The sequence below is a fragment of the Globicephala melas genome, chromosome 4 (assembly GCF_963455315.2).
Source record: "Globicephala melas chromosome 4, mGloMel1.2, whole genome shotgun sequence".
Classification (NCBI taxonomy): Eukaryota; Metazoa; Chordata; class Mammalia; order Artiodactyla; family Delphinidae; genus Globicephala; species Globicephala melas.
Genome location: NC_083317.1, coordinates 128644591 through 128661148, shown reverse-complemented (window position 1 = coordinate 128661148; position 16558 = coordinate 128644591). Strand labels below are relative to the sequence as shown.

The 16558-nt window shown below is 39.1% G+C and overlaps 1 protein-coding gene across 5 annotated transcripts in view; it reads left to right on the top strand.

The window, feature by feature from the left end:
• The window catches only part of PCCB (propionyl-CoA carboxylase subunit beta), a 92850-nt gene that overhangs the window by 23801 nt on the left and 52491 nt on the right, over nt 1-16558 (top strand). For all 5 annotated transcript variants that reach the window (XM_060298579.1, XM_060298582.2, XM_060298580.2 and 2 more), the window contains exon 7: nt 15542-15650. In XM_060298579.1, coding sequence (XP_060154562.1) covers nt 15542-15650 — 109 coding nt within the window. The remainder of the gene's footprint in view (nt 1-15541; nt 15651-16558) is intronic.

Here is a 16558-nt window from a genome sequence, read left to right as displayed (position 1 = left end):
TGATAGTAATGGTAAATCTGATCTCCAACTTCATTGTAAAGAGGTTCATGTCTTTATTACATGATTTATATGAAATGATATTTTAAAATGATTTTTAAAAGAAGCCTATTTGAAATCATACATGGGTAATTACCTTTAACCTGATACTTAAAAAAGAAATCAGTCTTTTCCTCTTAAATATTTTTAACCATAATGAGCAATAAATGTCAGGACAGGGCTTTCCTGGTGGCCCAGTGGTTGAGAGTCCGCCTGCCGATGCAGGGGACATGGGTTCGTGCCCCGGTCCGGGAAGATCCCACATGCCATGGAGCGGCTAGGCCCGTGAGACGTGGCCGCTGAGCCTGTGTGTCTGGAGCCTGTGCTCCGCAACGGAAGAGGCCACAACAGTGAGAGGCCTGCGTACCGCAAACAAACAAACAAAAAATGTCAAGACAAATTACGGGGCAAAAAGGAAAGAGATTCATCCAGTATGAAAACAGTGTAAATAGAGGAGCGTAAATAGAATAGGAAATACTTTTCTCTTTGGCCGTAGGAATTAAAGTTTAACAAAGTGCTTACCCCTTGACTCAACTATTCTTTCTTGGTGACAGATTAAAAGCAACTTAAATGTTCAATGTTCAGTTTAGGGTGGACTTTAAAAATTAAGATGAACACATCTCTTATTTCCTGAGCAAAGCAGGATTCCTTGAACTTTGCCCACTAAATCTATATATGCCATACCTACGTGGTGCTACCCCAGTTGTCTTCCTACCTGGCAGGAATGGAGGTGTGGGATCAATTCCTCTGGCCATTCTTTCCTCCTCTCCCTACATACATGCTGGAAAATTCTAAACTGCTTTCTCTTATTTTTTTTAAATTAATTTATTCTTTTTTTTGGCTGTGTTGGGTCTTCATTGCTGCACATGGGCTTTCTCTAGTTGAGGCGAGTGGGGGCTACTCTTCATTGCAGTGCGCTGGCTTCTCACTGCGGTGGCTTCTCATTGCAGAGCACGGGCTCTAGGCGTGTGGGCTTCAGTAGTTGTGGCATGTGGGCTCAGTAGTTGTGGCTTGCAGGTTCTAGAGCACAGTCTCAGTAGTTGTGGTGAACGGGCTTAGTTGCTCCGCGGCGTGTGGGATCTACCCGGACCAGGGCTCAAACCCGTGTTCCCTGCATTGGCCAGGTGGATTCTTAACCACTGCACCACCAGGGAAGCCCTGCTTTGTCTTATTTTTAAAACATTTTTTCCCAGTTTTATTGAGATATAATTGACATATAACATTGTTTAAGTTTAAGGTGTACATTTTTAAAAAAATAAATTAATTAATTTATTTTTGGCTGTGTTGGGTCTTCATTGCTGTGCGCAGGCTTTCTCTAGTTGCAGTGAGTGGGGGCTACTCTTTGTTGCGGTGCACGGGCTTCTCATTGCGGTGGCTTCTCTTGTTGCGGAACACAGGCTCTAGGCGCGCAGGCTTCAGTAGCTGTGGCTCGAAGGCTCTAGAGCGCAGGCTCAGTAGTTGTGGCACACAGTATTAGTTGCTCTGCTGCATGTGGGATCTTCCCGGACCAGGGCTCGAACCCATGCCTCCTTCATTGGCAGGCGGATTCTTAACCCCTGTGCCACCAGGGAAGCCCCCTTAAGGTGTACCTGTTGATTTGATACTTACATATTGTAAAATGATTACCCCCATAGTGCTCTCATAATTACCATTTCTTTCTTGTGGTGATTAACATTTAAGATCTATTCTCTTAGCAGTTTTCAAGTATGTGATACAGTACTGTTAACTATAATCTCCATGTTATACATTAGATCCCCAGAACTTCTTCATCTTATAACTGGAAGTTTGTATCTTTTGACCAACATCTCCCCTCACTCCAACACCACCCCCGCTCTTAGTAACCACTATTCTTTTTCTGTGAGTTCAGCTGTTTTAGTGAGATCATACAGTATTTCTCTTCCTCTGTCTGACTTATTTTACTTAGCATACGCTAAGTGAAATGCCCTAAGGATCCATTCACGTCACGAATGGCAGGATTTCCTTCTTTCTCATGGCTGAATAATATTTCTCTGTGTTTGTCTGTGTGTATGTATGTGTCATGTTTTTTTAATTGATATGGATATCCAGTGGATAATTCTGTGTGTATATGTGTATTTGTATGTATGTCACATTTTTTTTTAATCCATTCATGCATTGATGGACACTTAGGTTGTTTCCATATCTTGGCTACTGTGAATAATGCTGCAGTGAAATGGGAATGCAGTCATCTGTTTGAGGTCCTGATTTTATTTCCTTTGGATATATACCCAGAAGTGGGATTGCTGGATCATTTGGTAGTTCTATTTTTAGTTTTTTGAGGAACCTCCATACTGTTTTCTATAGTGGCTGTATCAATTTGTATTCCTACCAAGAGTGCACAGTGTTCCCTTTTCTCCAGAACTTTACTAGCACTTGTTATTTCTTGTCTTTTCGATAATAGCCATTCTAAGAGGTGTGAGGCTAAAACCTCATTGTGGTTTTGATTTGCATTTCACTGATGATGAGTGATGTTGAGCATCTTTTCATTAGCCATTTGTATGTTTTCTTTGGAAAAATGTCTATTCAGATCCTCTACCCATTTTTTAATCAAAAATTTTTTTGCTGTTAAGTTTTACGAGTTCTCTATATATTTTGGATATTAATCCCTTATCAGATATATGATTTGCAAATATTTTCTCCTATTCGGTAGGTTGCCTTTTCATTTTGTTGATTGTTGCTTTTGCTGTGTAGAAACTTTTTAGTTTGCAGTAGTCCCACTTATTAATTTTTGTTTCTATTGCGTTTGCTTTTGGTATCATCCATAAAATTATTGCCAGGAGCAGTGCCAGGGAGTGTTTCTCCTATGTTTTTTTCTAGGAGTTTTACAGAGTCGGGTCTTTAAGTCTTTAACCTATTTTGAGTTAATTTTTGTGAGTGGTGTAGGATATGTGTCCAGTTTCATCTTCTGCATGTGGTTATCTAGTTTTCCCACCATCATTTATTGAAGAGACTATCTTTTCCCCATTTAGTGTTCTTGGCTCCCTGGTCAAGTATTTGTTGATTGTATACGTGAGAGTTTGTTTCTGGGCTCTTGATTCTGTTCCATTGGTCTGTGTTTCTTTTTATGTGACGCCATACTTCTGTAGAAAAATGACATTGGAACTTTGATAGGAGTTGCATTGAATCTATAGATGGCTTTGGGTAGTACAGACATTTTAACAATATTTTTATAAACATGGGATTTTTTTCCCACTTGTGTCATCTTTGGTGTTTTTCATCAAAGTTCTATAATTTTCAGTGTTTAGATCTTTCACCTCCTTGGTTAAATTTATACATAGGTATTTTGTAATGTTTGATGCTATCGTGAATGGGCAGGTTTTATTTCTTTTTCAGATATTTTCTATATAGTGTATATTTTGTACATAGTGTATAGAAATACAACTGATTTCTGTATGTTGACTTTTTGTACGCTGTATCTTTTAATCCTGTGTTTTCATCCTAAGCTATCCCATCCTCCACTTGCAGAACTTTAATTAATACCTGCATATTGGCACCACCCCCTCTTTCTTGTCCTCCGCAACTAATCATTAAGCCTTAACCATTCTACATCTTAACTATTCCATGTGTTTAATGAGAGTACAATAAAAATGCTAACAGATTCTTTCTTAACGATCTAGACAAGTTCATATTAACAAGAAAACTACAGTGTAAGAGTAGACATTCCATGAAGGAAGTGCAATGAAAGGCTAGTCCTGCCAGGTGAGAAAATATGTTTTAAAGCTAAAATAACTAAAACTATTTGTTCAGTTTGTAAATAAATAGACCAGGGAACAGAACAGAATTGAGTAACAGGACAGAACTGAAAGATAGATCTAAATATATTTAGACATTTAATTTATGATGGAAAGGATATTGTTCTATTCAGAGTCACTGATAATGGCAGTTTCTTGTATCAAAGACACCAACGATTTCTGTATCATTAAATCCAGTTGACATTTCTCAGTCCTATCTTACTTGACCTTCCAGCAGCATTTGACCTATGTCATCACTTCTTCCTCTTTGAAACATCAGGGCACTATACTCTCTTGGTTTTCTTCTAGCAATTCTCTCATTCCCTTGGTGATCTTATCCTACCTCAAGACTTTAAATATCCATCTATGTATGTGCTGACAACTCTCAAACCTATTTCTTCAGGATGGAACGGTCTCCTGAACTCCAGGATTAAACCTTCAGTTGCCTATCAACATTTCCATTTGGGCTTTAATGGGTTTCTCATCTCTAATGAGGCCCTCCCAAAGTGCTCTCTTATAGCCTTCCCCATCTCAATAAATGGCAAGACCAGCCTTCCAGTGGCTGAGGTCGAAAACACTGACTCATTTTTCTGTTACATTCCGAGTTCAATCAGTCTAAAATCATATTTGCTCTATTTTAGGATATAATCTAAAATATAATAAAATTCCTATGTACTTCTTATTACTTACACTGCTATTACTTTGATTCAAGCACCTCACCTGGATTATTGCATAATCCTTCTAACTGGTCTTCCTGCTTCTGTCTCTGCCTCCTCTCTCAGTTAATTAAAAAATTTTAAACAATTAAAAATTTCTAATGTAATACATACTCAGGGAAGTACATAAAATACGTAAAGTTTAGCAATTATTATAAAGTACAGATCCATGTAAATGACACCCAGATCAAGAAATGGCCCTCCAAGAGCCTGCCCCCATTACCTTCATAATGAGTATTGTCTCCATCCATCCTGTCTAGAAGTATTTGTCTCAACTTTTATGGTAATTTTAAAATTTGCTTTGCTCTACAGTTTAAAATTTTAATTATGCCTCACTAAACAATGGGGTTAATGCTGCCTATTTTACCTTTAATGTAAAGTGAAACATAATATGCATTCTTTTGTACGTGACTGTGACGCATGTTTATAAGATTTATCCATGTTCTTTGTAAATGTAGTTCATTTTAGTAGCTGTGTAGTATATTATCTTAAGATCCTCATCCTTTCTACTGTTGATGGATATTTGTGTTTCAAGATTTTTGTCATTGCGAATGATTCTGATATAAGCATTCTTATACATGTATGTTGGTGCATACATATTTCAGTTTCTCAAGGTGGGGCAATGTTAGGTCATAGGATATACATGTCTTCAGCTTTTCTATGTAATGCCTGTTTGCTGAAGAAGTTGCAGCAATTTACACTTCTACTAGCAGTGTGTGAGAATTTCACTTGTTCTACATCCGTGCCAGCACTTTTATTGACATAATTTAATTATGCCAGTTTGCATGTGGTGTGATCTCTCTTTTTTTTTCTGTTTTGTTTTTAATTTTAATTTTATTTATTTTGGCTGCATTGGGTCTTTGTTGCTGCACGCGGGCTTTCTCTAGTTGCAGTGAGCGGGGGCTACTCTTCGTTGCAGTGCGCGGGCTTCTCACTTCGGTAGCTTCTCTTCTTGTGGAGCATGGGCTCTAAGCACGCAGGCTTCAGTAGTTGTAGCTTGTGGGCTCAGTAGTTGTTGTGCACAGGCTCAGTCGTTATGACACACTGGCTTAGTTGCTCCGCGGCATGTGGGATCTTCCCGGACCAGGGCTCGAACCCGTGTCTCCTGCATTGGCAGGCGGATTCTTAACCACTGCACCACCAGGGAAGCCCTCTCATTGTTTTAATCTGCATTTCCATGACTAGTGAGGTTAAACACGTTTTCATATGTTTCTTTTTTCTTTTTTTTTTTTGGTTGTGCTGCGCAGCTTGCGGGATCTTAGCTCCCTGACCAGGGATTGAACCTGGGCCTCAGCAGTGAAAGCGCTGAGTCCTAACCATTGGATCGCCAGGGAATTCCCTCATGTTTCTTTCATGGCATGGCTGTTCATCTATTTTACCCATTTTTAAAAATTGAGGTTTTTGTTTTCTTCTTACTGATTTTTAGCAGTTCTTTGTATATACTGGATGTAAGTTCTTTATCAGTTATATATATTGCACCTGTCTTCTCCCACTCTGTGACTTCAGTTTTTTCTTCTCAATGCTATCCTTTGAGCAGAATTTTTAGAAAATCTTTTTATCTTGAAATTTCAAATTTACAGAATTCTGAACTGTTTGAGAGTGGGTTATATATATCATGTCCCTTTACCTTTTTAATGCTTCAGTATATAATTCTTTTTTAAAAATTAATTAATTAATTAATTAGACTGTGCTGGGTCTTAGTTGCGGCATGCAGGATCTTCAGTGCCACTTGTGGGATCTTTGCTGTGGCATGCTGGATCTTTAGTTGTGGCATGCAAACTCTTAGTTGTGGCATGCAAACTCTTAGTTGTGGCATGTGAACTCTTAGTTGCAGCATGTGGAATCTAGTTCCCTGACCAGGGATTGAACCTGGGCCCCCTGCATTGTGAGTGTGGAGTTTTAGCCACTGGGCCGCTAGGGAAGTCCCCAGTATATAAGGATGTTTTCATACATAACCAGTTGTTAAACTCCAGAAGTTTAACACTGATACAGTACGTTTTAAAAAAAATTGTAGAATATACATAAGAAATGGTTAAGTGGCAAGATTTAAGTTACAGTTCTGTGGCCTTAGGTACCTTTACATTTTTTGTGCAACCATCGTCACCAGTCATCTCCAGAACTTTTTCATCTACCCCAGTTGAAGCTCTGTACTCATTAAACATTAGTTCTCCATTCCCTACTCCCAGCCCCTTTCTGTTGTGGAATTTGTGGACTCATACAATATTTGTCCATTTGTGACTGGCTTATTTCACTTAGCATAATGTCTTCAAGGTTCATCCATATGGTACCATGTGTCAGAACTGCCTTCCGTTTTTTTTTTTTTTTTTTAAACATCTTTATTGGGGTATAATTGCTTTACAATAGTGTGTTAGTTTCTGCTTCACAACAAAGTGAATCAGTTATACATATACATATGTTCCCATATCTCTTCCCTCTTGCGTCTCCCTCCCTCCCACCCTCCCTATCCCACCCCTCCAGGCCGTCACAAAGCACCGAGCCAATATCCCTGTGCCATGCGGCTGCTTCCCACTAGCTATCTACCTTACTACGTTTGTTAGTGTGTATATGTCCATGACTCTCTCTCGCCCCGTCACAGCTCACCCTTCCCCCTCCCCATAACCTCAAGTCCATTCTCTAGGAGGTCTGCGTCTTTATTCCTGCCTTACCCCTAGGTTCTTCATGACATTTTTTTTTCTTAAATTCCATATATATGTGTTAGCATACGGTATTTGTCTTTTTCTTTCTGACTTACTTCACTGTGTATGACAGACTCTAGGTCTATCCACCTCATTACAAATAGCTCAATTTCGTTTCTTTTTATGGCTGAGTAATATTCCATTGTATATATGTGCCACATCTTCTTTATCCATTCATCCGATGATGGGCACTTAGGTTGTTTCCATCTCCGGGCTATTGTAAATAGAGCTGCAATGAACATTTTGGTACATCACTCTTTTTGAATTTCGGTTTTCTCAGGGTATATGCCCAGTAGTGGGATTGCTGGGTCATATGGTAGTTCTATTTGTAGTTTTTTAAGGAACCTCCATACTGTTCTCCATAGTGGCTGAACCAATTCACATTCCCACCAGCAGTGCAAGAGGGTTCCCTTTTCTCCACACCCTCTCCAGCATTTATTGTTTGTAGATTTTTTGATGATGGCCATTCTGACTGGTGTGAGATGATATCTCATTGTAGTTTTGATTTGCATTTCTCTAATGATTAATGATGTTGAGCATTCTTTCATGTGTTTGTTGGCAGTCTGTATATCTTCTTTGGAGAAATGTCTATTTAGGTCTTCTGCCCATTTTTGGATTGGGTTGTTTGTTTTTTTGTTATTGAGCTGTATGAGCTGCTTGTAAATTTTGGAGATTAATCCTTTGTCTGTTGCTTCATTTGCAAATATTTTCTCCCATTCTGAGGGTTGTCTTTTGGTCTTGTTTATGGTTTCCTTTGCTGTGCAAAAGCTTTGAAGTTTCCTAGAGTAATGAAAACTGCCTTCCGTTTTGAGACTGATTATGCTGTAATAAACGTTGGTGTACATGTATCTGTTTGAATCCCTGTTTTCAGTTCTTTTAGGCATACACGTAGGAGTGGAGTTACTGGGTATTTTGGTAATTCTGTTTAATATTTTGAAGAAGCATCATACTGTTTTCCACAGTGGCTGCACCATTTTACATTCCCACCAGCAATGCACAAAGGGTTCCAATTTCTCTACATCCTTGCCAGCGTTTGTTTTCTGTTTTGATAATAGCTATCCTAATGTGTGTGAAGTGGTATCTCACTGTGGTTTTCATTTATATTTCCCAAATGATTAGTGATGTTGAGCCTCTTTTCATATTATTTGCCATTGGTGTATCTTTTTTGGAGACATGTCTATGCAAGTCTTCTGTTCATTTTTTGATTGAATCATTTTATTGTTGTTGTTGAGTTGTAGGAGTTCTTCATATATTCTGATATTAACCCCTTATCAGATCATGATTTGAAAATATTTTCTCCCATTCTGTGGGCTGCCTTTTCATTCTGTTAGTGTTCTTTGCACAGAAGATTTTAATTTTGATGAAGTCCAGTTTGTCTACTTTTGTAATCTCTGCTATTGTTATCATACCCAAGAAATCTTGCCAAATCCAGTGTCACATACTTTCCCTGTATGTTTCCTTCTAAGTTTTGTAGTTTTAGCTCTTATGTTTAGTCTTTTGATCCATTTTGAGTTAATTTTTGTATATGATGTAACATAGGGTCAACTTCATGTTTTTGCACGTGGATATCCAGTTTTCCTAGCACTGTTTTTTTTCTTTTCCATTATAGTTTATTACAGGATATTGAATATAGTTCCCTGTGCTATACAGTAGGTCCTTGTTGTCCTATTTTATATATAGTAGCGTGTATCTGTCAATCCCAAACTCCTAATTTATTATAACCATAAGTTTGTTTTCTATGTCTGGGAGTCTGTTTTTGTTTTGTAAATAAGTTCATTTGTATCGTATTTTAGATTCCATATATAAGTGATATCATATGATATTTGTCTTTTTCTTTCTGACTTGGTTCAGTTAATATGATAATCTCTAGGTCCATGAATGTTGCTGCATGGCATTATTTCATTCTTTTTTATGGCTGAGTAGTATTCCATTGTATATATATACCCATCTTTATCCATTCATCTGTTGATGGACATTTAGGTTGGTTCCATGTCTTGGCTATTGTAAATAGTGCTATAAATATGAATATTGAGGTGCACCTATCTTTTTTGAATTAGAGTTTTCTCTGGATATATGCCCAGGAGTGGGATCCGGCACCATTTGTTGAAAAGACTGTTCTTTCTTCATTGAATGGTCTAAGTATCATTGTTGAAAACCATTTGACCAGGTATGGAAGGGTTTATTTCTGGGCTCTCTATTCTGTTCCATTGGTCTATATGTCTGTCTTTATGCCAGTACCACACTGTTTTGATTTCTGTAGCTTTTTAGTAGGTTTTGAAGTCAGGAAGACCTCCAACCTTGTTCTGTTTTAGAATTGTTTTGGCTGTACGCAGAGTCCCCTGAGATTCCACATCAACTTTAGGATGGATTTTTGTATTTCTGCAAAAATGTCATTGAGATTTTGTTAGGGATGATGTTGAATCTGTACATTGCTTTTGGTAGTTTTTACATCTTAACAGTATTGAGTCTTTGAATCCATAAATGGAAGATATCTTTTCCATTATGTCTTATTTAATTTCTTTCAGAAATGTTTTATAATTTTCACTGTACAAGTTTTTTTTGCCTTTTTGGCTAAGTTATACCTAAGTACTTTATCCTTTTAGAAACTATTGTAAATGAAATTGTTTTTGTAACTTCCTTTTCAGATTGGTCATTGTTAGTGTACAGAAATGCAACTGATTTTGGTGTGTTAATTTTGTATCCTGCAACTTAATTTGTTTATTCTAACTTTGTGCGTGTGTGGAATCTTTGGGGTTATCTACATATAAAATCCATGTCATCTGCAAACAGATAATTTTACTTCTTCCTTTCTGATTCGGGTGCCTTTTTCTTTTTCTTGACTAATTGCTCTGGCTAGGATTTCCAATACTGTGTTGAATGGAAGTGGAGAAAGCGGGCATCCTTGCCTTGTCCCTGATCTTAGAGGAAAAGCTTCCAGTCTTTAACCATTGAGTATAATGTTAGCTGTGGGTTTTTCATATGTGGCCTTAACCATGTTGAAGTAGTTTCTTTCTAGTTTTCTGAGTACGTTTACCATGAAAGAGTATTGAATTTTGTCATGCTTTTTCTGCATTGCGATGATCATGTAATTTTTTCCTTTTGTTCTTTTAATGTGGTGTATTGATATTGGTGTGCTCAACCATCCTGGCATTTCAGGAAAGAATTCCTCTTGGTCTTGGTGTATAATTCCTTATAAAATGTTGAATTAGATCTGCTAGTATTTTGTTGAGCATTTTTGCATCAATATTTATATGGGATATTGATGTGTACTTTTCTTGTAGTGGCTTTGTCTGGCTTTGGTATTAAGGTAATGCTGGGTCTCAGAATGAATTAGGAGGTATTTCCTTCTCTTTAATTTTTTGGGAAGAGCTTGAGAAGGATTGGTGTTTAATCTTTCTTAAAATGTTTGGTAGAATTCACTGGTGAAGCCATTTGGTCTTGGGCTTTTCTTTGGGAGGTTTTTGATTACTGATTCAGCCTCCTTACTAGTTACAGGTCTATTCAGATTTTCTATTTTTTCATGATTCAGTCTTGGTGGTAGGTTGTGTGTTTCTAGGAATTTGTCCATATCATCCAGGTTATCCAATTTGTTATATAGAATTTTTCATAGTACTCCTATAATCTTTTTATTTCTGTGGAATTGGTAGTGATGTCCCCACTTTCATTTCTGATCTTAGTAATTTGAGTCTATTTTTTCTTAATCCATCTAGCTAAATATTTGTCAATTTTATTGATCTTTTTGAGGAGCCAAGTTCTGGTTTTACTGATTTTTTTGTCTCCCTCTTATTTTTCTATTTTTCATTATCTCGGCTCTAATCTTTATTTTCTTTCTTTTGCTAACTTTGGGTTTAGTTCTTTTTCTTTTCTTTTCTTTTTTGTTTAGTTCCTTAAGGTATAAAGTTAGGTTGAGAACTTTCTTTCTTTTTTTTTTTTATGCTTATTGATTTTTTTGGCTGCATTGGGTCTTCATTGCTACGCACAGGCTTTCTTTAGTTGCGGTGAGTGCGGGCTACTCTTTGTTGCGGTGCGTAGGCTTCTCATTTTGGTGGCTTCTCTTGTTGTAGAACATGGACTTTCAGTGCACAGGGTTCAGAGGTTGTGGCACATAGGCTCAGTAGTTGTGGCTCACAGGCTCTAGAGCGCAGGCTCAGTAGTTGTGGTGCACAGGCTTAGTTGCTCGGGGGCATGTGGGGTCTTCCCGGACCAGGGCTCCAACCTGTGTCCCCTGCATTGGCAGGCAGATTCTTAACCACTGAGCCATGACGTAAGCCCTGAGAACTTACTTTCTTAGTGTGTTTAACAGCTTTAAATTCCCCTCTTAGCACTGTTTTTGCTGCATCTAGTAAGTTTTTGTACGTTTTCATTTCTCAATATTTTCTAATTTCCCTTGATTTCATCTTTGGTCCATTGGCTGTTTTAAGAGTGTGATGTTTGAGACTTCCCTGGTGGTGCAGTGGTTAAGAATCCACCTGCCAGTGCAGGTGACACGGGTTCGAGCCCTGGTCCTGGAAGATCCCACATGCCGCGGAGCAACTAAGCCCGTGCGCCACAACTACTGAGCTTGGGCTCTAGAGCCTGCAAGCTACAACTACTGAGCCTGTGCGCCACAGCAACTGAAGCCCACGTGCCTAGAGCCTGTGCTCTGCAATAAGAGAAGTCACTGCAATGAGGAGCCTGCGCACCACAGCGAAGAGTAGCCCCCACTCACCGCAGGTAGAGAAAGTCCATGCGCAGCAAGGAAGACCCAACACAGCCAAAAATAAATAAATTTATGAAAAAAAAGTGTGATGTTTAATTTCCACATATTTGTAAGTTTCCAGTTTTTTTGTTTCTAGTTTCATTCCATTGCGATCAAACAAGATAGTTTGTATGATTTCAATCTTTTTAAATTTATTAAGGCTTGTTTCACATATGCCTAACATGTAGTCTATCTGATATAATACTGTTGTCTACTCTACCATCTAGATTACAGTTTGGTCACTTGTCCCAAAAATGTCCTTAATGGCATTTTCTTTCTCCAGTACAGGATCCATTTCAGGATCACATATTGCATTTAGTTGTCATGTTGCATTAATTTCCTTTGCTCTGTGACAATTCCTCAGACGCTTTGTCATGACATTTTGAAGGCTACAGAATGAATTATTTCATAGATTGTTGCTCAATTTGGGTTTATCTGGTATTTCCTCACGATCAGAATCAGATTAGGTAGCCCAGCCTCTCTACTACATTAGTGATGTTGTATCCTGCTCAAATGATCACATCTGGAGACAAGTGATGGCCATCTGCCCTTCACTGGTGACATTAATTTGATCATTGTTGAAGTGTTGTCTGGTTTCTCCACTATGTAGTTACCATTTTTTCTTTGTAACTGATACTCACTGGGGAGTTGCTTTGAGACCATACAAGTATGCTGTTCCACATTATACTTTTTGCCTTGATTTAGTATCTATTGATGATTCTTGTCCAAACCAATCTTTACAAGATGGTTATTTTCCAGCTCCACCACTTGCTTCATATCAGTTGGTGATCTACTCTAAGGAAGAGCCCTGCTTTTCTTGGGCATTTGTTTATTTCATTGACTTAATATGGGTTCATGGATTCCCTATTTTACTCAATGGTTTATATTCCATTACAGTACTATCATTATTTTGATGCTCAAATTGTCCTTCTTTTAGCCAATGGGTGTCCCTGTAAGCTGGCTTCTGTGCTCTTTTGATAGGAGAACGAATGTCAAATGTATACTTTATGGGTAGTGTGTTTTAGTTCTTGAACTTTTTCCTACCCTGAAGTCAGGAAGATACTTTCTATTTTCTAAATGTTTTATTATTTTGCCTTTTATGTTTGCATCTAAAGTTGGGGTTGATTTTTACACATAGTATGCAATAGAGGCTAGTTTAATGCTTTAAAAATTTTTTTTCCAGTATAGACACCTAGTTGACCTAGAGCCTTTTATTGAAAAGAACAATCTTTCCTGCTCTGTGATGTCATTTATATTGTGAATCAAGCGTCCATATATTGAGTGTTTCACTGAGCTTTCTTGGTCTGTTTGCTTATCTCTGTGCCAGTCAGTACCATACTATCAATTACAATGGCTTTACGACAAATGCTGATACCTGGTACAGCAAGTTGTCCTTCCGTAGTTTCTTTAAGTGGTATGGATATGGGATATTCTTGACCCTTTGCATTTCCACAATTTTTTTTTTTACAACTTTGAGATATAATTGATGTATGGTGAACTGCACGCACTTTAAGTTGTGCAATTAGAGCTTTGATGCATGTATACAACCATGGAGCCATGACCACAATTAAGATAATGAACATAACCATCACTTCCCAAAGTTTCCTCATGTGTTGTTGTAACTCATTCTTTCCTACCTCCCAGCCCTGTCTTTAGGTAACTGTTCATCTGCTTTTTTTTTAAAATTAAAAAAAATTTTTTTAATTTTATTTTTGGCTGTGTTGGGTCTTTGTTGCTGCATGCGGGCTTTCTCTGGCTGTGGCGAGCGGGGGCTTCTGTAGTTGGCGGCTAGTGGGGGCTACTCTTTGTTGCGGTGCACGGGCTTCTCATTGCAGTGGCTTCTCTTGCTGTGGAGCACGGGCTCTAGGTGCACGGGCTTCGGTAGTTGCAGCATATGGGCTCAGTAGTTGTGGTGCATGGGCTTAGTTGCTCTGTGGCATGTGGGATCTTCCTGGACCAGGGATCGAACCCATGTCCCCTGCATTGGCAGGCGGATTCTTAACCAGTGTGCCACCAGGGAAGCCCTCATCTACTTTTTATCACACAGGATTAATTTGCATTTTCTAGAATGTTATATAAACAGAACCATACAAAAATGACATTTTGTATGTATAAAATATATACAAAAAGTATGTACTCTTTTTTTTTTTTTTTACGGGGCTGGTTGCTTTCACTTAGGATAATTATTTTGAGATTCACTTGTTGATGGAATTGGGCTGTTTCTAGTTTTTTTGTTTTTGGCTGTGTTAGGTCTTTGTTGCTGCACGCACGCGTTCTCTAGTTGCCGTGAGCGGGGGCTACTCTTTGTTGTAGCGCGTGGTCTTCTCATTGTGGTGGCTTCTCTTGCTGCAGAGCACAGGCTTCAGGCACGTGGGCTTCAGTAGTTGCAGCACTCAGGCTCAGTAGTTGTGGCATGCAGGCTCTAGATCATAGGCTCAGTAGTTGTGGTGCACGGGCTTAGTTGCTCAGGCATGTGGAATCTTCACGGACCAGTGGTTGAACCCGTGTCCCCCGCATTGGCAGGCAGATTCTTAACCACTGCGCCACCAGGGAAGTGTCTGTTTCTAGTTTTTGATTGTTACAAGTAATGCTCTTATGAACATTTGTTTGAGTCTTTGTGTGGAGTGGGGAAGATAGACCTCTCTAGCTAGGCCATTCTAGCAAGATTCCAAACCAAGGAGCAATAAAATAAAGACTGATACAACACAGATAATAGCCTAAGGACTAATGTCCTTAGTATATAAAAACAACTATCTAGTAGGAGAATGGGCAAAGAACATGAACAATGAGCTGACAGAGATGATTGTAGTAAGATACTTATTGCAGCATTGCTTGTTATAAGTAAAACACTGGCAACGGTCTAAAGGACCATCAGTAGGTGGCAGTTAAGTAAGTTGCGATACATATCCTACTATACTGATACGGAATAATCTTCAAGAAGTTTGAGAACAGTGTGTGTAGGACAATGTGCTAGAGAGAAAATAAGAGGGAAAAATATATAAATGCTCATATGCATGGATGTCAGAGAAACTGACAGTGGTCGCCTTTGGGGATGGAAATTAGAGGGCTGGAAATAAGGGCTTGCATGTAGACTTACTTTCTACTGTATCTCCTATTCTGATTAAATTTTTTACAATATGTCTTTATTATCTTTAAGTCAGAAACTAAAAATTAAAGCCCGTCACTCTCTCAGAACACCAAACATTGATTTTCATTGTCTCCAGATGGCTTCACTTAAAGTGACCGATTAATTTTAGGCAAGCTGCACACTATCACAGTGCCTCAGTTTCCTGATCTGTAAATGGGGTGATAATAGTACCTAGGCTTTAATGACACAATCCCATGAAATGCTTAGAAAAATTCTTGGTGTGCAGCAAGCTCTGAATAAGGGTCACCTGTTAGCGTGTTCTACAGATGAATGACTGGTAGCCACACTGCAGGCCATTTTGCTGAGAGAGAACCAGGCAACGAAGATTTTTTGATAGAGAGTGAGGCAGGGAAAACGTCGGTCTTTCGTTTGGGTACGCATCTGTGAGCTGTGTCCTAACCTGGTTTTGCGAGTTCTGGTGCTCTGAGATTGAACTTTCTGAAATTCTCTGGTTTCAGGACACCTCCTACTTGTTCATCACTGGCCCTGATGTTGTGAAGTCTGTCACCAATGAGGACGTTACCCAGGAGGAGCTCGGGGGCGCCAGGACCCACACCACCATGTCAGGTTAGAGGCCTCGAAGCTTACCTTACTGTTGTCAGACACTGAGAAGAGGAATTGCTAGAAGTGACAGTCTGTACAGATATCACTTCATCGACAGAATTTCTTTGAATAGACTGTAGTGTCATGTATTGTCTACAGATATAGTAATAAAGGTGGATTTATATCTCAAACTCGTTAAATTAAATTACAGGCTACTACTAATGCTTTCATAGTCTTTGAAATTTTTGAGCAAATTAGAATGATGGTTACAAGAATTATGATTCATAAAAGTATGTGTGCTGTGGAAAAAGTAGCACAGGGTAAAGGGAGTTGGGATTGTTGCAGTTTTAATGAGGGTGGTAAGGACAGGCCTCACTGGGCAATAATTGAGCAGATTTGAAGGAGTGGACTGAGTGCATACCTAGGGGAGAAGCATCGCAGGCAGAGGCTTCTGAGGAAGGAGAGGGGCTGGTGTGCTCGGTGAGTGGCGAGGAGGGTGGTTGGATTAGGGACATGACATTATTTGACTTTAAAAGCTCAGTTGGGCTGCCTGGTAGAGAAGAGACTCTGGGGGCAGCGGTAGAAGCAGGGAGTCCGGTGGGGTGAACCTGAGAGGGAGTTTCCTGCCCCACTTTCTCTATCATGTCTATGGCCCTGTTTGGCTCTTCTGTGATTTCAGAGTGTTCTTGAGGAATGATGGCTTGATTCCTTACCACGTGGTTCCCCTTCTTTCCTCCTTTGTTCTGCCATTGCTGAGTACCATGACATGTGCCAGCCGTTTTCCTTTTATTTTTTATTGTCCAGCTTTCTTGAGTGTTAATGGACATATAACCAGGCATTATTCCAGTTGCTGGGCTGCAGTGATAAGACAGGCCTAGCCTCTACCCCGTTGGAGCTGATACTCTCGGGGAGATGTCAGGCAGTAAACAGGG